This window comes from Pyrus communis, chromosome 16, assembly GCF_041283825.1.
Source record: "Pyrus communis isolate YQ-2024b chromosome 16, ASM4128382v1, whole genome shotgun sequence".
Taxonomy (NCBI): Eukaryota; Viridiplantae; Streptophyta; class Magnoliopsida; order Rosales; family Rosaceae; genus Pyrus; species Pyrus communis.
Genome location: NC_142580.1, coordinates 8,728,270 through 8,751,113, shown reverse-complemented (window position 1 = coordinate 8,751,113; position 22,844 = coordinate 8,728,270). Strand labels below are relative to the sequence as shown.

The window sequence follows — 22,844 nt, the reverse complement described above, 5'->3', positions numbered from 1 at the left end:
ATATATCAAGCCTAGTGCAATCAGTAGCATAACGAAGGCTACCAATAATACTCGCATACTCAGATTGTTTAACGCTATCACCAGTGTTCTTGAACAATTTTACACTAGGATCATAAGGAGTACATGCTGGTTTACAATCAAAATAATTATACTTTCTTAAAACTTTTTCTATGTAGTGGGAGTGATCTAAAGAAAACCCATGTTTGGACCTAGTTGTTTTCAAACCAAGTATTACACTAGCTTCACCTAAGTCTTTCATATCAAAATTAGCACATAACAAAGATTTGACATTATTCACAACATGAATATTCGAACCAAAAATAAGCAAATCATCCACATATAGACATATTATAGTGCATATATTACTTTCAGACTTATAATAGATGCATCTGTCACTTTCATTTATTTTAAAACCATTCGAAGTAACCAAACTATCAAATTTTGCATGCCATTGTTTGGGAGCCTGTTTCAATCCATAAAGTGCCTTATCTAACTTGCAACTTTATTTTCTTGTCCTGGAATAATAAAACCCTCTGGTTGATCCATATATATTTCTTCCTCTAATTCACCATTTAAGAAAGCTGTTTTAACATCCATTTGGTGCACAACAAGATCATGAATAAAAGCTAAAGCAAACAATACACGAATAGATGTTATTCTAGTCACATGTGAATAAGTATCAAAGAAATCAATATTTTCTCTTTGTCTATAGCCTTTGGCAACAAGTCGGGCTTTAAAATTTTCAACTGATCCGTCAGGTTTTAATTTTCTTTTAAGAATCCATTTGCAACCTATTGTTTTGCAACCAGGTGGAAGATCCACCACGTGCCAAGTTTGATTTGACTCCAGGGAGTCCATCTTATCATTTATAGCTTCTTGCCACAAATCTACATCTAAAGAAGTTAAAGCTTCTTGAATTGTATTAGGATCTTCTTGTAAGTTATATATATGGAAATCAGGCCCAAAATCTTTAGCTATTCGAGCTCTTTTACTTTTCCTAGGTTCTAATGCGGATTCACTATGTTCTACAATAGTAGGTTCATCAATTTTAGAAGAATTAGAACACCCATTATTTCGAAGATTAAAAGGAAATTTATTCTCATAAAAATCAGCATCAAGTGACTCAATTATGACATGATTTTTCAAATCATAAAATCTATATGCTTTGCTATTACATGCATAACCAATAAAAACACATTCATATGCTCTACTAGCCAATTTCGATTTTTTGGATCAGGTTTACGAACATAAGCTAAACAACCCCAAGCTCTGAAATACAACGCATTTGGTTTCTTAATTTTCCAAATTTCATAAGGAGAAATATTCGTTTTTGAGTTAGGAATTCTATTTAACACATAATATACAGTCAACACAATTTCACCCCACCAATAAGAAGTAGCTCTAGAACTAAGTAAAGTAGCAATAGTCAATTCACAAAGAGTTCGATTTTTTCTTTCCGCTTTACCATTCATTTCAGGAGAATAAGGAGCAGTAGTTCCATGAGATTTAAACAAATTAACAAATTCAGTAGATTCATATTCTTGTCCTCTATCACTACAAAATCTTTTAATCTTACGATTAAATTGATTTTCAACTTCAGTCAAGAAAGTTTTGAACATGTCAATAGCTTCACTTTTATTTTTCATTAGATAGACAAAACAGTAATTCGAACAATCATCAATAAAGGTAATAAAATAATGTTTTCCATTTCTAGTTAACACTCTATCAAATTCGCATATATCGGAATGAATTAAGTCAAGTGGTTCAGATTCTTTATTGACAAATTTATGCGAAGTTCTAGTGATTTTAGCTTGACTACAATATTCACATTTTTCAAAATCATTCAATGATAAGTTGGGTAAAAAGCCTAAGTTACTCTTGTTCTTAACCAAGCGTTTGTTAACATGACAAAGTCTAGCATGCCAAGTATTAAAAGAAGACAACATGTAAGCAGAAGTAGACATTTTATCAACATTCAATTTAAACATTCCATCAGTAGCATATCCTTTTCCCACAAAAACCCCATTTTTAGTAAGCATATACGTATCTGCTCTAAACATTTGAGTGAATCCAGCCTTGTTGAGAAGAAAGCCCGAGACCAGATTCTTCCTTATCGCTGGAGCGTGCATCACATCTTTCAGTATCATGGTTTTTCCAGAGGTGAATTTTAACTCCACCTCTCCAGTACCAGCAACATCAGTTAAGTGCGAATCACCCAACAACACCTTCTTTCCCTCAGTCATAGAATAGGTCTTGAATAGGGAACGATCATAGCAAACATGGCGAAAAGCACTAGTGTCCACCCACCATCCCTCCGATCCATCAACTACGTTGATTTCTGATATCATTGCAATCAGTTGTTCTTCAACAAGATTTGCCTGAGAAGCAGAGTTTGCCTTATAATGCATGGCATATTGAACACGTCTTAAAATTGTTGTAAACTGAAATAGAAAGGAACGAAGTTACCTAAAAAATGTATAAGCCTTGAGTGGTGAAGGATTCTTAGGATGAGTCGCGGACTAAGTCGCTCTCTTTAAGACGTTTCGCGGCTTTGCCTAAAATGTGCAAGCAGTTCACAAATCCCACGTCGTCCCCAGGATAAAATAGCCCAGAACCTTCTTCTAATAAGGTTCTTCCTTGCATAATGGTAGAACCTTCAAACTTGCACCCTTTCGATACGTTGCTATCAATCTATGTAAACTTCTAATTTTTCCTTATTTACTTTATGCAAATCGCATAACTTCAAATTCCATTTTTTTTTTTCATCTTATGTATCTATATATATAAGAAAATAGACGTTGGGGGTGCTAAATGATCAGAAATCAAGGTAATTATTATGAGGATTCAAAACTGTAGGAAAATAAAAAGAAGATTAAAAAACGGACTAGACCAAACCATACTAATCACAACGGACAAAGTTATGTATATAGACTTGATCTTGGAATCCCATCTTTAATAATAGTTTACGTTTTATATTTGATGTTTGTAATAAACTAGAATATAAATATATTTCAAATAAAAACATATTTACTCCAACACTAACTGATACCAAGGTTTTTTGTAGTAAAACCCCACACCTGATAGATTGGGCAGGTGGTAAAGTTGGGGATAATATTGGTGTCGTTAGAGTGGGACCCTTGAGCCCGTCAATCTAAAAAATTCCAACATGGTATCAGAGCCAAGGTTCGGGCCTGTGCAAGCCAATGAGCTTGTCACCAGGAAGGAAACAAGCCATGACTCTTAACATAGAGCCGCCGTTTGAGTTCCATTGAAAACAAGTATGGACTCTTAACTTAGAGCCGATCTCTAAGTTTCAATTGCCAATGTGTGGATCTCCACGTGTGAATCACTAAATGGGGTTACACGTGAGCGGGATGCTGGAATCCCACATCGGTGGGGGTAAAGAAAAGCAATAACTTTAAATAGGATTACCCCACTCTAACTAATATTGAGGTCTTTTGTGGTAAAACCCCACACCTGATGGATTGGGCAGGTGGTAGAGTAAGACTAAAAAAAAGTTTGAACTCTATTGGAGCAGATATTTGAGTTTCAATTGCCGATGTGTGGATCTCCTGTGTGAACCACTAAATAAGGTTACACGTGAGAGGGCATGTTGGTAGTCCCACATCGATGGGGGAAGTCAACAAGGGGCATTTTGTGGTAAAACCCCACACCTGATGGATTGGGCAAGTAGTAAAGTAAGACTTAAAACAAGTCTGGACTCCATTGGAGCCGACCTTTGAGTTTCAATTGCCGATGTGTGGATCTCCACGTGTGAACCACTAAATGAGGTTACATGTGAATGAGCATGTTGGCAGTCACTCATCGATGAGGGGAAGTCAACAAGGGTAGCTCTAAACCAGAAATAGTGAAACACTAAACTTGTTAGACTTTGTTCTTAGTATAAGAAGTTTCTCTCAAAGATATCAAAAACTTAAGCATGGTTTACTTGAAAGTGTTGTAAATGTGGTGGTGGTTGTTGTAGAAAGATGCAGCTTTATCTCAAGGGAAAAGCCAATGGAGTTACATTACAACAAAATTGAGTTTTGGGTACAAAACAAAGGGCACAATTGAGAATTTTGTGTCAGTTTGACCACCAAAAACCTTAAACAGTTCCCATTCCATAAAGGGCACCATCTATTGTGCCCAATGTTAAAAAAAGCAGACACAAAACAGTAATGGGCATGGAAACTGTGTCGAGTGGGGTCAAATGACAAATTTTTATTGAAAATGGGCACAAAGAACATTTTGTGTCTATAAATTTTTTTTGTCAGAAACACTATATGTTCTCTCTTGTTTGTCTTTACCTCCTCTAGCACACTAATAATTAAAATTTATAAAATTGTGGTAAATAATGGTATGGCGCTGTTTATTACTGTGCAATATTTTAGCCTCAAAATAAGTTAGCAATAATGCTGTTCTAATTTGTTTTTCACGAGAGCCGAACCTCAGTACTAAGTGGCATGTTTTAGATTTACAATGAATCATTTCCAGCTGCAATGAATGTTTGTTAGATTCATATATTTTTGAACAGCTTTTTAGATTGTTATCTTCCAGCAGGTTAGTTTTTTTATACTTGTGATATGGTTTTTGGTTTTATAGTAAGCATTAATTTCTTCATGCAGGACACATAACCAACAATTGTGCCCTTAGGGTCTGTGCAAAAGTTAGTGGACAAATGAGTTAATAATTATAAATTTCTTTTTATGACACAAATGTTAGAAATTGTGTCATTAAATATTAATAAATAATGAATCAACCTACTTCCCTTTCGGTCTTCAGATAGACAATATATTTTAATAATTATAAAAATATTTTTATGACACTGATGTTAGAAATTGTGTCCAGTAAATATTAATAAAGAATATGTTGGCACAATTATGGATTTGTGCATGTATTCTAATATAAAACATCCACACTCCTTTACTAATTTGTCTATGGAAAATAGAAGGTTGCTTCATACACTTGTGTTTCTTTAAATTTGATCAAGTTCTACATCATTGAGAGGCGACGTTGCAGAGTTAGAATTGGAGATGTTTGTTAGATTCTTAACTTTTTCAACTGCTTTTTAGATTGTTATCTTCCTGTAGGTTTGTTTTGGATACTTGATGATATATTTTTGCCTTTATCGTAAGTGTTTAATTTTTTATTGTATTAAAAGTCCTTCATGCAATGACACAAAACCAACAATTGTGCCCTTAGGGTCATCATCCAAAAGTTAGTGGGTCTTCAGACAAATGAGTTAATAATTATAGATTCATTTTTATGGCACAAATGTTAGAAATTGTGTCCAATATTAATAAATAATAAATCAGTCTGTAGCAAAAGAATATGTTGGCACAATTATGGATTTGTGCTTGTATTCTAGTATAAAACGTCCACACTCATTCACTAAGTTGTCTATGGAAAATAGCAGGTTGCTTCGTATATACACTTGCGTTTCTTTTGAATTTGATCATGTTGTACATCATTGAGAATGGGGGACATGCGACATCGCGGAGTTGGAATTGGAACTGAATCTCCAACATCACATTCGTCTATTGCTTTAAACATTACAACAGCAAATTCCACAACGAATCAGCCAGCTCAACGTCCACGACAACCTGTTAATGTCGGGCGCAAACCTCGTTCTATTGAAAATCAATACATTCTCACTACTGTTGCTGATGGTCGTCTTGGCTATGCATTACCCTCCAGTAATGGATGTGTACGCGCACCTTAAGGACATGTGTTGCCACCATGGGCATACCCGGGTAGGACAGAACAATACCCTATCAATTTGGTTTCTGCAGAAACAACAACTCAAGAGTCTGCTAGTTCTGTCGTTATTGTTGAAGAACCACACACTTATCAAGCACAAAGTCGTCCTACATGCCTGTCTCTCCCACATATGAACTCACAAAATATGCAGAATGTTACTTTTGAGATTTTAAGCAGTGATGACGAGGACAAATGATCTATTTTGTATTATGTTATATTTCATTGGTGTGTGAAAATATAATTATCTTATGCTATGTTGGACTCCTCTTCGGTCCTTTTATCAACTTATGTCGTATTCCAATATAATAATATTTTCTTTCTAATTAGCCCTTGTAGATTTACTCCTAGCATTATATATATTTTTGGGTTATAATTATGTTTCCCGTTTGGTTCATACCCCAGAATTCAGTTAATTCACAACGTGGCAACGCAAACGTTATGACACATTACCAATAAACTAAAAGAAAAGAAAAAAGAAAAGAAAAAAGAAACGAAAAACGAAAATAAAAAAGGAAAAAAAAATTGCTTGCTTTCATACTTCCGGATCCCCAACGCACATTACTAGTAAACTAAAAGAATAAAGAAATGAAAAACGAAAATAAAAAAGGAATAAAAAAATGCTTGCTTTCATACTTCCCCAACGCAAGTCTTCATATTTCTGCTTCACCAAATCGCACACCTGGGCAGAGGAATCCTAACTAGTGGCACAAAATTATCTTTATCCAATTCCTCGTTTTCCTCCAAATCGCACATCTGGTGTGCCTTTCTTCAGGTAATTTCTGAATGGCCGGTGCCTGAACCGTACTCAACTCCTCGTTTTTCTCCAAATTGCACATCTGGTGTGCCTTTCTTCAAGTTATTTCTGAATGGTCGGTGCCTGATCATACTCAAGTCCTCGTTTTCCTCCAATTCGCACATCTGGTGTGGCTTTCTTCAGGTATTTGATTTTTATATATGTTTTTTTTGTGTTCTTATTTGGTGGCTCGCTTGGATAATGGAAAACCATGCGAGACAGATTGAACCGTTTGCTGGTACTCACTTGTTTTTTGTGTTCTTAATTGTTTCTACGATTTGCTATTACTCAATTGTTTGGTGGAATTTTCTAATAGGAATAAAACAACAAGTAATCGAAAAACATGGGACAAGGATTGAATTGTTTTGTTTCTACGATTTGGCTGGTACTTAATTTGTTTGGTGAAATTTTATTTATGGTCTTGAGGTAACGTCAGGGACAATGTTTAGGCATGTGACCCTTCCCAGGGCTGTTGATTGATTGGAAGTTCACAATAGAAACTGTTTTGAAGCTAGCATACTCGTAGGTTAAGAGGGGTGTAATGCATAAGTGTAAGTCATGAATGCCAGCTTATCATCCTTGCAATATTATATCAACTGTAATTGAGCCAGCATGAAAAAAGTAAATTAATCACCAGTATGTGCTCTTTTTTTTTATTTTTTTTATTACATAACTTTCTAATTAGGAAATATGAGATTGTAACAGAGGAACATGGAGTTTTGAGTTGCCTTTCCTACTATATTTCTTTCATAATTTATGTATAATATGAATCAATTTGTTTGGTGCAATTTTCTTTGTAGTCTGATATATATAGTATGAATAAAAGAACAAGTATAAGTCTCTAGCAACATATGTTGTAGGATTTCAGTAGCAGACTTCAAATGGAGTTCATTGAAATGAAACAAAATTCTATTCAGAGTAGCCGTTAGTGAATAAGCCACTTCAATGTAGATCACATATGGTTTTAGTTGGTTTGTGAATTTTGGGATATTAAGTTGGATCTTTATGAAAGTTTTTGTTTGATTATCTCAATTCACTAATCTTATCGTGTAATCATATGTCTTATAATTTCATACATGCTTGTAGGTAAAGATGAACAAAGAATGGGTGCATCTGAATAGGACGACCAATGAATACTTGATTGGTAGGCGTGCACTCATCAATAACGCTTTAGACGTTGCTGCCTTTCAAGGAAAAATTAAGTGCCCCTGTCGGCGCTGTTGCATTATGTTTTATCGTGATCCATTTGAAGTCGATGAACACCTCTATGTCGACGGTATGGATCACCATTACATGGATATACCTTGGGTTGAACATGGCGAACATGTGCATACTTTTGATAACATATCAAGTCCAACTACTGAAGCTCATAATGAAAGAAACCCCGAAAATTTCATGGTAGCGATGCTTCACGATGTTTTTGGTAACCATGTACATATAGACGAGTCAGATCTTGTTGGAATCTTCTTCTGCGTGTGATGAAACAATTGATGCACACCAATTCGACAACATTCTACGAGAAGCAGACGGAGAATTATATCCAGGTAGCCAGAAGAAAAAGTTGGATTTTGTGGTGAAATTATATCAGTCAAAATTGTTATATGGAATGAGTGATGCTGCATTTAGTTCAGTGCTGACACTAATACGAGAGCATTTTCCTATGTGTGAGATTCTTCCTCCAAATTTGTACTCTACAAAGAAGATTATCCGGGCTTTGGGGTTGGATTACCAGAACATAGATACGTGTTGAAATAATTGCATGCTATTTTGGAAAGAGCATGTAAATGCCATCGTTTGAGCAAAGTGTGGCGCTAATAGATATAAGTAGAGGAAGGGAAATTCAGGAACGCTCCAATGTACCAAGGTACCAACAAAGGTTTTACGCTACTTTCCCATAGGTCCTAGACTACAAAGGTTGTACATGTCTCGTTACACAGCCGAGTCAATGATATGGCATTCAGAGATTAGAACTGACGATGGTGTTTTGAGGCACCCTGTTGATTCTCTGGCTTGGACACATTTGGATAATTCATATCCAGATTTTGCAAGGGAGTGTCGCAATGTTCGTCTTGGGCTTGTAAGCGATGAATTCAATCCGTTTGGTATGCATGGCAAACCCCACAGCACGTGGCTTGTTGTAGTTGTAGTTTATAATCTTCCACTTTGGATGTGCATGAAACAACCTTATATCATGATGTCTCTCCTAATTTCAGGCAAAAAAAGTCCCGGTGATGCAATTGATGTTTTCCTGCAGCAGCTAATTGATGACTTACGACATTTATGGACGACAGGTTTGCGAACATATGATAATCACCGTCAAGAAACCTTCACCATCGTGTTGCCTTATTGTGGACCATCAATGACTTTCCTGCTTATGCCATGCTCTCAGGATGGAGCACTAGTGGTGAGAAAGCTTGTCCGACTTGCGGTGATGACAATGATTCTTTATGGTTTAAACATGGGAAAAAGTTTGCTTTCATGGGACATAGACGATGGCTCTCGATGTCACACAGGTACCGGAGACATAAAAAAACTTTTAACGGATTTCAAGAATTTCGAAACCCCCCTAAAGCAAGAACTGCCATGGATTGTTTATTAGAAGTGACATGATTGACCTTCAGATTTGGCAAGGGTGCAAGGGTAAGTGGTAGTAAGCGGGGGTGGAATTATGATGGACACATTGTTGATCAGTGGACAAAAAAAGACTATATTCTTTGAATTGCCTTACTAGAAGGATCTCCTATTATGACATAACTTGGATGTCATGCATATAGAGAGAAATGTAGTTGAAATGTTATTGGCACTCTTTTGGAAATTGAAAGGAAGATTAAAGATGGTATTAGGGCTAGGGCTGATCTCGTAGAGTTGGGCATTAAGCATGATCTCCATCCACAGGCAGATGGTGCCCGTACAAAGCTACTAGTGGCAGAATACAATATGAAACCTGAGGAGAAAATAATGTTGTGCCAGGTTTTGGAATCAATTTGGGTGCCAGAAAACTACTCTTCTAATATCAGCAACTGTGTTAATATTAAGAAAAAAAAGTTAATTGGCTTGAAAAGCCACGATTATCATATCCCTATTGCAATAAGAAAAGTGTTACCGAAATCGGTTGTTATAGTGTTGTTAGAGTTGAGCAGATTTTTTCGCCACCTGTGTTCAAAAACTGGAAGTGAAGAATTGTTCAATGGCTTGTCAAAAAGCATTGCCTTAACTCTATGCCATCTGGAGAAGCTATTTCCGCCATCATTCTTTACCGTTATGGTACACTTGATAATTTACCTTGCGGATGAAGCTGCTGTTGCTGGTCCAGTCCCATACTGATGGATGTACCCTATTGAAAGGTGTCAATTTTGTAAAACACCTACTCAGTTCACTTTCTAATTTTAGTATTTGTTTTTCGTCATTACCTTTTGCTTAAAGATTTTTATTTAACAATCAGGTACTTACATCTTCTAAAATCATATGTGCAAAATAAGAGTTAGCCAGAAGGATATATTGCAGTGGCTGTTAATTTGGATGAGTGTGTATCATTTTGCTCCATGTATATGGAGGACTCTGTTGTTACCCGTCGTAATAGGTCTGGATGTAACTATGATGTGATGCAAGGTGATGCACGACAAGGACTTCCTCTATTTGGTAGCCAAGGCAAACCGACAAGCCCTATTGAAACTGTTTTACTAGAACGCTCGAGGTTTAAAATGGCTCATCATTATGTCCTAGTAAATTGTCCTCAAATGGCAGAATACTTAAGGTACGGTTATAACAATGACATTACCTTAGTACATGTTTGATGGACTAGCTTGGATCCTGAATTGATTTATGTGTTGGTCTTGTAGGAGACATATGTCACATGTAATTTCCACTCGTGGTAGAAGAACTACTATATATGATGCAGAAAGAGAAGCTTTAGATAGTTTCCCTCAATGGTGTCGAGATAATGTACCTTATATTCGTATGAAGTTTCAGTATTACATGTAGCACTCAAAATGGTGAATTTTTGTAACTACGATTTAATTCAATGCAGGTACATAACATAGGGGCGAATGATGATGTAACTATTAAAGACGATATATGTGCATTGGCTGCTGGACCAATGCAGTGGGTAAACTGTTATACCACATACATCATGAATGGAAATCGATTTAAGGTTGCTTTTGCTGATCGCCATGCATGTACCCAAAATAGTGGTGCTTTTTTAGCATCAGAAGTTAGTAGTTTTGCTACTACTGTCGACAGGAACCCAAGGTATGGAGATGTGGATTATTATGGTATTGTGATAGATATCATTGAGTTAGATTATCACAATGGTCGGAAGGTTATACTGTTTGATTGTGATTGGTTTGATGTCAAGAGCAAAAGCTTTCGTACTAAGAAGGATGAGTTTGGGTTCACTTTAGTTAATTGTGAACATCGTTTACCGCCGGATGACTCATTCATACTGGGGTCACAAGCAACACAAGTATTTTATGTTCAAGATCCTATTGACACTGATTGGTTTGTTGCTATCAAGACAAAGCCATGAGACTTTTACAACATGCTCGATATAGAGATAGAAGACCTCAACACAACTCAAGATATAGAAAGCACATCAGGGGATGATGATATAGTTCAAACAAGACTGGATGTTGCAGAATTGTTATTGCGGAATGATTATTAGACTTGTAATGATCAGGAACTTATATCTACTATGTAGCTTGGTCATGTATTTTGTTATGTAAGCTATTACATTAAGGAAAAAGGGGTTCAAACGTTTTTTTTTTTTTTTTTTTTTTTAAATTTTTTTTCTCCTTGGTCATATCTAATTAAACTATGGTGTAGGTAGATAATGCAACTAATCTGTGATGCAGGTAGGCAATGCAATAAATCATGTTGGTTCAACGGTAAGCAACAGAAACACAAGATTAATCAGGACGTGGAGAATGGAGGAAGCATGGTCAACTGATGGATAGTCATATATATGCAGAGTTTACCTTACGGATCCTAGACCAGCTGAATGCCAGGCATCACTATGGTAAAGGTAAAGATTTTGCCTAATCCTACTGCTACATAATCATACGAGCAAACAAGGATTAGGACATCTAACAAACATTCAATCAGGGGTGGTTTTATTGCCGCCATTATGCGAAAATTCCCACCATGAACGACTATGAGACTCTAATTCTTGGAGGTGTTTGAGTCGTGATGGCGTACCAAGTTGCTGATACTTAAATTTACTTCCGTGCTTCGAAAGTTTTGAACAAAAAAAAAATTGCTTGAAAGTGAATCTCAAACCACATAACATAATAACAACTTCAGAAAGAAAATACTGGAGATTCTTCACATACGTAATCCACATGAATTTAACTTTGTCATTTTTTCGACACACAAACCAAAAATTTGCCATTTCAAAGCATGTTTCCATCAAAATCTCTCAGCCACTAAAACGTTACCATCTCTCAATCGGGTCAATGTCAAATTGTAATGGAATAATAATTAAATCTTTAACAAATATTAAGCAACAGAAACACGTAAATAAATTAAACAAATTAAGAAATTCTAATCAACCAAAAGATCATAAACAAGGATAAATTTCCATATTTCCAAATTCCAAGTACATTATTAATTCCCCAGTATCATGGCATTTCCAAAAACAAAAATCACTGAAAAAATAAAAATAAAAAAACTCACTCGATCTGGGTACTTTTGCAATTATATTTTTTGATTCTTCAAGTCGTTCATCAATTAAGAAAAAAAAAACCCCAATAATTAGCACCAAAAAAACAATATTTTGCAATTATATTTTTGTTTGGTCACAGAAAACTAGTGCTCTACCCAAATGGAAACAAGACGAGACGAGGAATGCGGCGGGCCAAATCTCTCCCCACTTGGAAATGGCGGATTCCCTTCGGATTGGTTGGGAAGTTTATGTTGATTTCAGGTTCTTTTTGCTTGATCAGAAGAAAGGGATGTACTTGGTGTTGGAAGCTAAACAGCTTCTGAAGTCAAGGGATCGAAGGCAGCAAGGAACTCCTGAGCGTGGATTTGGTCTGCATCGAAGAAGAAATAAGAAATGAAGGGTTTTAGTTCCAACGGCTAGTTTTTCAGTTTAAATATATGTGAGTGTGTGAGTGACAAGTGTATACTCTAGATTAGATCACTTAAAACCCAAATGAAGGGTTAGGATTCAATCAGGGGTAGTAAGGCTGAAATAGTTGTTAAGCCTCTTGTCAATCACTCTCCTAAACAAGTATGGGTCATGGCAATGCACCATACCCTACAAGATTTCCTCTACTTAATGAAATCAGTGCTGCTGCATTTTACACAGCCTTGAAGCCGTCAGTATCAACTCCAAGTTCTCTCCATTCTCTGCTATTCTAACCCTAAGAAACTGATCCAAACTATCAACCAAAAACAACAAAATAAACAAACTTTATCATGGCCTCAGAGCCTAGTTTCTGATCTTACAACTCTCTAGGCGTAATCTGTGCAAAGTTGAGATCTTTGGGAGTACCTACGTAGTGTCCTCAACAACAACAACTAGCAAAACAACCCTGCAAATGAAGGGATCCAGTAGTAGCAGTGAGCTAAAAGCTCCAGTCTTTGATGGGGAGAATTATGATTTTTGGAGAATAAAAATGACAACCATTTTCAAGTCCTATGATCTATGGGATATGGTTCAATACGGGTATAAACTACCTGAGATGGAGGTCGATGCTCTAGAGGAGGACCTCACAGAAACACAACTCAAAACACTGAAGCAGAACCGAATGGAGAATGCTAGAGCACTTGGAATCATCCAAGGTGCTGTCTCAGACACCATTTTCCCGAGGATAGCAAATAAAGAGATTGCAAAGGGAGCTTGGGAAGTTTTACAGCAAGAGTACAGAGGAGACACCAAAGTCAGAAAGGTAAAACTTCAATCCCTTAGAAGAGATTTCGAGTATACAAGAATGAGGGAAAATGAGTTGCTAAAAGACTACTTTACTAGGCTATTTGATGTTGTAAACAAGATGAAAACATATGGTGAGGACCTGCTTAATGAAAGAATTGTCCAAAAACTGTTGATTAGTTTAACTAAACCTTATGATTCAATAGTGAGTGTCATTGAAGAAACCAAAGACATTGAAACTCTTAGTGTGCAAGATGTGATGGCATCTTTAAGAGCTTTTGACCAAAGGCTTGAGAGGCATGCTGATTTTGCACCTGAGAAAGCTTTCAATCACTCAATGTTGGATTTAGTAGTCAAGCTAGTGCAAGCAAACAAAAACCACAGTGGAAGGGCAAGAACAAGAAATTGGAAGGAAATGGGTATCAAAACTCTAGACCTAACCAAGGCAACTACTCAAATAAAGGTCCAAGAACCAAGCAGCAATGCAAGCATTATGACAAATTCCATCTTAGAGAGTGTTGGTTCAAGGACAAGCCTAGATGCCACAAATGCAATAGGTTTGGGCACATCATGAAGGATTGCAGATCAAAGAATGTGCAGCAAGTGAACTGTGCAAATCAAGTGGACAAAGAAGCAAATGTGTTCTGTGCTTTCAGTGCAAAAGTGGAGAAAAACAATGAAGTGTGGTACATAGACAGTGGTTGCAGCAATCACATGACTGCACATGAGTCATTACTCATTGACCTTGACACAAACTTCACGGGAAAAGTGAAAATGGGAGATGGAAACATTATCAAAGCCACTGGAAGAGGAACTCTGGTCATTAACACTAAGAAAGGAAGAAGATGCATAAGGGAAGTGATGTTAATGCCTGGATTGGATGACAATCTACTTAGTGTGGGTCAAATGATGGAGCATGGCTACTTCCTACTTTATGGGGGAATTATGGTTGAGATCTATGATGACAGGTCCCTATCAAACTTAGTGACTAGAGTAGAAGTGAAAAACAGAAGCTTTCCACTTATGTTGAAGTACCTAGAGGAATTGGCAAGAAAAGCAAGTGTGACAAGTTTTATGAAGCTATGGCACAACAGGCTTGGTCATTTAAACATAACAAGCTTACAAAATATGCAAAAACATGAAATAGTTCATGGTATACCAAAGATGGATCAATGCAATGAAACCTGTGAAGGGTGTGCGTTTGGCAAACATCATAGAAATCCATTTGAAGCTGGAAAGGCTTGGAGGGCAAAACTACTCGTATTGATTCACACAGATGTGTGTGGACCAATGCAAACAACAATAATTAGTGGAAACAGGTATTTCCTAACCTTTATTGATGACTACTCACGGATGTGTTGGGTGTATTTCATGAGGTTCAAGTCTGAGGTATTCACAATATTTAAGAAGTTCAAGGCAATAGTGGAATTGCAAAGTGGATATCAAATCAAAAGACTAAGAAGTGATAGGGGGATGAGAGTACACCTGTTTTGAGTTTAATGCATTCTGTGAAGATGTGGGGTTGGAGAAGCAACTCACTGTGGCATATTCACCACAACATAATGGGATTGCAGAAAGGAAGAATATAACTATAGTCGAAATGGCTAAGTCTATGATGCATGAGAAGAACATGCCCTATATATTTTGGGGTGAAGCAGTAAATACTGTAGTGTACCTATTAAATAGGTGCCCTACTAAAGCATTGGACAAGAAGACTCCATTTGAAGTGTTTAGTGGCAGAAAACCTTTTATGAAGCATCTGAGAGTGTTTGGCTCAGTGTGCTATACACACATTCCTTAACAACTAAGGCACAAATTGGAGAAATCAAGCAACAAGGGTGTTTTTATGGGTTATGGAACCAGTGAGAAAGGGTACAGAGTTTACAATCTGTCAACTTAGAAGATAATCCTATCAAGGGATGTTATCTTTGATGAAGACTCAACATGGAACTGGGAAACAAAAGGTAGAAGAGAAGGACAGTGTCTTTCTACAACTTGACCTCAACAAAAGGCAAACAAGGGAGCCTATGGAGACCTCAATTCAAGAAGAAGTCATAGAGAATAATGACATACAAGGGACTCCACAGCAAGCAAGCATGAGTCCACAACCAACTCAATCACATATCACAACACCAAGTTCAACTCTAGTGAGGTTGAGAAGCTTGGATGAGATCTATGCTACATGTAACTACTGTGTAGTGGAACCAGAATCATATGAAGAAGCTGAGAAAGACAAAGCTTGGAAGAAAGCAATGAAGGAAAAACTTGAAATGATTGAGAAAAATGACACTTGGGAACTTGTAAATCGACCAAGTGACAAGCCTGTGATTGGAGTGAAATGGGTGTACAAAACCAAGCTCAACCTAGATGGTTCTGTGCAAAAGAACAAGGCCAGGTTGGTGGCTAAAAGTTACTTACAGAAACCAGGTGTAGACTTCAATGAAACCTTTGCTCCAGTAGCAAGGTTAGACAACATAAGGACCTTGATAGCCCTAGCAGCCAAGAAGGGTTGGAAGTTGTATCAATTAGATGTCAAATCTGCATTTCTAAATGGAGTGCAAGAGGATGAGGTTTTTGTGGAACAACCTCAAGGGTTCACAAGCCAAGAGTTTCCAGAAAAGGTGTATAAGCTAAGGAAGGCTCTCTATGGCCTAAAGCAAGCTCCAAGAGCTTGGTACAGTGAGATTGATTCTTATTTCACTGAGAAAGGATTTCAGAAAAGTCCTAGTGAAGCTACACTCTACACCAAGACAGAAAACAACAACAAGACACTCATTTTCTCAATCTATGTAGATGATGTTGTCTACATTGGAAATGATGCTGCAATGATTGAAGAGTTCAAGGAAGAGACGATGAAGAGGTATGAAATGACTGATCTAGGCCTCTTGCATCATTTTCTTGGCATTGGGGTAATTCAAGAAGCAAGTAGCATCTTCATTCATCAAAGGAAGTATGCTGAAACTTTGCTTGAAAAGTTTGGGCTGATGATAGGAGCATATTCATGCGACTTAAATGGCTTGTTCTCGTACATTTACGTTATGTTTCTTTAGTTAGTTTAGTCCTTTATGCTTCTTTTGTGTGTTTTCAGGATAATAAGACGTGTTTGACGAAAAGATGCATTGTGGAGTGTTTTGGAGCACTATTGGGCTAAGGATGGATAACTTATGCTTGGAGCCCAAGTGTTGGATGAAATTGAAGGCCTTGTAAGCACTTGAGGACATAAAACAATGGCCCTAACCCAATTACATTCACCTTGCCTTGGGCTTAACACAAACACCATTCCTTGCCATGCAAGGGGGAGCAATTTGGGTCCATTTCATGTACTTAAACCCTAGCCCAATCCACAATCACTTCAAAGCCATGCAAAACCTTTCAACACCTTTTAATCATTCCCCTTTAAGTTATGATTTTATTTCCTAACCCTACATGCATTATTTATTAGCATCTTCACATGCATTCACACACACTTCACACAAACAAACAACTCAAAACCGTGAGCTCCCATTCCCTTATGCCATTTTCAGATTTCCACCCACTAACCTAGTCATCAACACATGCATTCCCTTCACATTCACCCACATGCACTCCCACTCTTTAATCATATGCACTCCCATCATAATTCCACCACCAATTCAGCCACAAAACATTATCATTGCACCACATTCAACCACTCCACATCCTTCACCAAGAAACCATTCAACACACACATGCATCCTGAAATTCTTTGTCATGCAATCACATGCATTTCCCTTGACATTTTCAGCCATCACACTTCATCATTACACCACCATTCACTCTTTAACCCACACACACTTCACACAAACAACATTCACATGCATTCACATGCATTTCCAACACAAAACACACTCAAAACCGTGGCCACCTTTGCATTTCAGGATTCCCATTTGCATTTTCAGATTTCCAGCTTTCCCTTTTATTTTCCAGCTTTCATTCTTCATCATTGCAGCCATTCCACATGCAATTCTCCATCATTCCTCCACACAAACACCTTAAACAAATAGCCATATACATCTCCACTCCTCCTATAAATACCCTTGCATTCCCATCATTCAAAACATCTCATTCACAACACAACACCCCTCAAACACTCCCATTCTTTCCTTAGCCGTGAGTCCCCCCTCCCTACTAATCCAAACACCAACCATCTTTCCATTTCCATCACTCCTCACTCCATTCCACACTTCCATTCCCCCAAACCAACTATCCTTAGACCTTATGCTACAACAACGAGGAAGAGAAGAGGACCTAAACGTTCATACAATTCAAGTTTGAGTTGTTGGAATGTTTAGGTGATTCTTTGATTTCAATGTTTCATTTTAATTCTCTTTGTTTTGTACGTATAAGGAATGGAAGAGAAGAGTGCCTAAACGTTCATACAATTCAAGTTTGAGTTGTTGGAATGTTTAGGTGTTTCTTTGATTTCAATGTTATGAAGAACTAATCCCCCTTTAGCTAGGGGGTAATTCGAAATAAATGTTTATGCTTGCATTTTGATTTGATTACTTCTAATTGCGTTTCATAAGTTGTGAATTCAATTTGTTTAACTATTTGATTGATAACCTATTTATGTATGTTTATTGAGAGTGCGCGCTTAATTTTCATGCATAAATATGACGCTAGAATATAAGTGAATTTCACCTAATCGTTATGAACTTATATTCACAAGTAGTGGAGGTTGCTTATAAACAATCGCGTTAAACGAATTCTTGGCATAAGTTTCATGCGTATTCCATAGTAACGAATGCATCGTCAACATTTATAGTTTTCATAATGCTTAATGATCTTTGATTGTATCTTTATTGTGCTTTTCACGTAAAGGACTTTTGGAGAATGTGGTGAATTGCGTTGCGCTAACCCATCCAATTCATTAACTTAAGGAGAACTTGACGGTTAATTTAAGCGGACCTAATTAACCCGGGGCGTTGAGTTTCATAATTTATCGAAAGACCAACTGAGAATCAATCTTGTATGCAAGTGTAACATGTATGGAGATGAACCCCTTAGCTAGCATTCATCCATAAATTTCATATTTACATTCTGTCTAGTTTATTAACTTGTTTTGTTATTTCAATTTTCGTAAAAACCTCAATCCCCCTTTTGCTTTAATGTTCATTTTAGTTAGAATTCAATTTAGTTTGTGTTTTTAAAGCATTTTGAGTTTTTGGTTTGTCTTAGTGTTTTAAACTTTAATTTTGCATTCTTTGAGTCTAGTTTAGTGTTTTAAACTTTATTTTACGTTTTTGAGTCAGTTTCCAAGAGATTTGCAAGCCCTCCTAATCCCCGGTACACCCTAAACCCTAAACCCTAAACCCTAAACCCTAAACCCTAAACCCTAAACCCTAAACCCTAAACCCTAAACCCTAAACCCTAAACCCTAAACCCTACGAGAACAAGTAATTGGGTTAGTGTTTTAAACTTTATTTTACGTTTTTGAGTCAGTTTCCAAGAGTTTTGCAATCCCTCCTAATCCCCGGTCCAGAACGATCCCTACTTACATCATTACTACAATTGTCAAAAAGAGGGTTTAATTTATGCGCGTAAAAATCTCGCATCAAATTTTGGCGCCGTTGCCGGGGATTAGCAACTTTGCTAATCCCTTAGTTCTTTTCTTTTTTTTTGGTTTAGTTGTTTTCGTTTTAGTTTCTAGCTTAGTGTTGTTTTCTTTGTTTGTTGTTACTTTTGATTTTTGATTTAGTTCTCTTTCTTTTTAGGTACTAGAGAAGTAAGTTATGGATTTTGCTAGCATTCAAGCTCAATTGGCAAATCTTACTTCTAAATTGTCGCCGTATGCCGAAAGGACCACAATGCAGAGTGTCCCTACATTTGGTGCTTCATATAGGCAAGGATTTCAAGCCAATCAATGTCCACAAAGAGATTGGAGGGATCATTCAAACTCTATATGGTGGGAAGATCAACAAGTTCAACGTGAAGCATATTGGCAACCATATGAGGAGTTCTATTCAAGACCTATGCAGCCACCACAACTTCATATGCAATATGCTCAATTAAATTCAAGTTCGCCAGTAGATTATATTCAAATTCTTAATGAAATAAATTCTTTGGCGCAGGGGTCACAAAATCAAGCCAAGGAGGCTCAACAAGAAGCATATTGGCAACCATATGAGGAGTTCAATACAACACCTATGCAGCCACCACAACCTCCCCCACAACAATTCCAATCAAGTTCAAGTATGTCCATGGATAATGATAAAAATTTTCAATTACTAACCTCTTTGACGCAGGACGAACAAAATCAAGACAAGAAGTTGGGTAAATTGGACGAGCAATTTGGGCAGATTATGGAGTTCATGAAACAAATTCAAGAGCAAAGTGAACTTTCCAACTCAACTATTGAAAACTCGAAGGAAGATTTTGAAATCCATAATGCTATCACTTTGGGAAGTGCTATGGAGGTTGGAGCAGACCTAAAAATGTCCAAACATAGCCTAGAAGTGGATGAAGAGCTGCTAATTGAGGAGGAGGAAGAAGACATGCACACGGCAAGGGTAGAACAACCCTTGCCGCAGCCCCCTAAGCCCTCTAAACCACCCACCACCAGTAAGGACGTCCCAATTTCATGTTATTCTGATGTTATTCCACCCAATGTCCCTTTTCCTAGCAGGTTTTTGATTCCCAACCAAGAAGAGAGTAAAAAGGACATCGTGGAAGCCTTCCCAAAGGTGCAAAATGCTATTCAAATTCTTGGTGCAACACAGCAAGTTTTAGATGGTGTTGAATTCTTCAAAGGACTTTGTACACCAAGAAGAATGATTCAAGAGAAGGTAGTGGCTGGAGAAGATGTAGAAGGCATCAAAGAGGACAAATTTGAAACCACAATTCCCAAGGAAGTTGGATTTTATGACACGGGACAAGTCATAACTTTCGAAGGGGTGTTTATTCTGGAGTTCATTTTGGAGCACACAGGTAAGTCGCCTCCCCGAATTTCAATTTTCTTTTATACTAACATGTGGTTAATGATTCAGGCACCCAAAATGGAATTTAAACTATTACCGGATCATTTCAAGTATCACCGCCCATTCAAAGATAAATTCCATGCCGTTTGATTTTATTTATGTTAATAAAAAAAAAAAAAAAAAAAAAAAAAAATTTGAAAGAAAGATACTAAACATGGAGAAAGGTGGAGCTTCACAAAGGTTGTTTACGTGAAGCCCCACTACGAGGCGCAGAAGCGGAAGACGCAGAAGCGGGAGGCATAGAAGCGGGAGGCATCGGAGCGGAAGCCATCGGAGCGGGAGGCATCGGAGCTAGAGCATTCCAGGCCTCAATACTTGGCCAAGCGCTGGATGACCCAGGAAAAAGGTGCCTCTGGAGATAAGACGCAAGCCTTTGACGGTCACTGTGAATTCGACCCTCAGATTCTTGCAGCTCATCAAGCTTCCTCTTCATCCCCGACGAATAGTTATTTGCAAGCACATGCAAACTTCTATTCTCGTACTTAAGCTGCTGGATCTCTTGCTTAAGTCTTTCCACCTCTGCCATCAACGATTCCACCTGACGGGAGCGGGCAAGCAGGCGTAGGCCCATGTTGGACACAGAGCTCGCACACTGAACACTAAGTGCGAGGGACTCTTGAACGGCCAACTCATCGGACCGTCCTGACAGCAGCCTACTATCTTTTGGAGTGAGGAGGTTTTTAGCTACTATTGTAGCTGTTGTGGCGTCCTGCATCACAGAGTCTTCACCTGAAAGAGGACCGTTAGAAGATAAAAAAGAAGGGCGCCATACATTACCTTGACGGGGCGCAACCGGATCGCTGCTGAGACTCAAATCTAAGCTAAGGTTCGATGAGTTTGCCATTTTTTTTCAAAAGTGTTCAAAGAGAAGGGGTGGATGGAGTTAAAAATTTCACAAAGGGCCGGAGTCGAGTTTCAGGAATGGGAAATCTTCAGAGTGTGTATATTGGCGGTGATCGATAGCTCTATAAAATGCCAAGGCGACGCGTCCACCGATTCAAAGAGCCGGAATTTCCGGCGTAATTTAGGCGACGCGTTCTTGGCTTTTCAGAAGACGCGTTCAACTTTGGCAAAAGATTTCTGACAAAGCTGAAAACACGTGGAGGCCATCATCGCAACTACACATCTTTAGCCGACAAGCGCAAAGTTCGGCGACGCTTTCTCTGCTTTTCAGAAAACGCGTGCAGCTTTGTCAAAAGGAGCCGCATCTGCACTACCACGTGTCGTTCAGAAAGCGAAGGGGCGTCGTTCAGAAATCGAAGGGGCGCCTGCTCAGAAATCGAAGAGGCGTATTCAAAGATCGAAGAGGCGCCACTATTTCAAAAAGCCGGAATTGCGGGATCAAAACGTTTGTCGACAAGGGTAAAAAGTACCACCACTTGATATTATCTCTATATATGTCGACCTTCGTCTTTTATGGCAGGGCAAACCTGAAGAAAATGCCCAACTCTCCCTCACCTCTGAGGGCGCACTCCCAGCAAGGCCTTTCAAAATACTCAATTCTTTCTTCTTCCCCAAAGATGATACCAGATGCCTGGAGTACATATGACCCAGGAGGAAACGGCGGATTGAAGCATGTGCTGATTCATCCACCGCTTCTTCAAAGCAAAGGTATCTCATATCATCAAGGTCAAAAGCAAAAGTATCTCATATCATGCTCTTTCCCTGTCTTTTTCTTTGTCCTTGTTCTTACTCGCATGGCAAAGTAAAAGAAGCAATCAGCCGGCACTTGGAGTCAATCTTCCGATCTGGAGCCAACTGCCTGGAATCTATTCCTGATTGCTTACCTAGCGTTGCTCTCGAGTAGTCATCTTCAACGGTTGATACACTTCCGGAGAAGGGACCACTTCTGCAAAGGGGAGCGAGTAAGGCAAGTGAAAATGATACATTGAAGCATGTGGAGACAAACATAGGCTGAGTTATCCTCCAACCCTTTTCAATACGAATTGGAAAGATTGAACAAAGAAACAGACCAAAAGGGTAAGCTCAGACCTTCGGGGGAGACCAAAAGAACCATCCTGCTGCCCAGTTCAAGAAGTAGCACAAAGGAAAATCAACAATGGGCAGAAACCAGTTCAAGAGTAAGCCTGTGGAATCATCAAGATCAAGCCTCAATGCAATCAACAAAGAGAAGAGGGAATTTACACTCCATAACCAGATTTGCGTCCCTAAACTCTTCTCTTTGTTAATTACATTCTGCCATGTTTAGTATGTTTAGTTGTTGTTTGTGTGATTACTTATGTTTTGTGTGAATCTATGCTTAAAACATTGAGGAAAATGTTTGATTTAAATGTGGGGGGGTAACTAATGTTGTTAATGCAAATTCGTGGGATTTTATCACCCATAACTTCAAATGTTGTTCCTTGCTGTTTTAAGGTGTTTTTAAGTTGTTTTAGAGTGTTTTAGTATGTTTTGTTTTTATAAC

The 22,844-nt window shown here is 37.9% G+C and overlaps 1 protein-coding gene across 1 annotated transcript; it reads left to right on the top strand.

Annotated features, from left to right (window-relative positions):
* Positions 1–13,092: 13,092 nt before the first annotated feature.
* LOC137732632 (uncharacterized) lies at positions 13,093–13,998 on the top strand. The gene has a single exon (XM_068471939.1). It carries the CDS (start codon positions 13,093–13,095, stop codon positions 13,996–13,998), a length of 906 nt encoding a protein of 301 aa, XP_068328040.1.
* The last annotated feature ends 8,846 nt before the right edge of the window (positions 13,999–22,844 follow it).

Coding starts and splice junctions, on each gene's coding strand:
- LOC137732632 (XM_068471939.1), top strand. CDS start 13,093: ATGAAGGGATCCAGTAGTAGCAGTGAGCTAAAAGCTCCAGTCTTTGAT.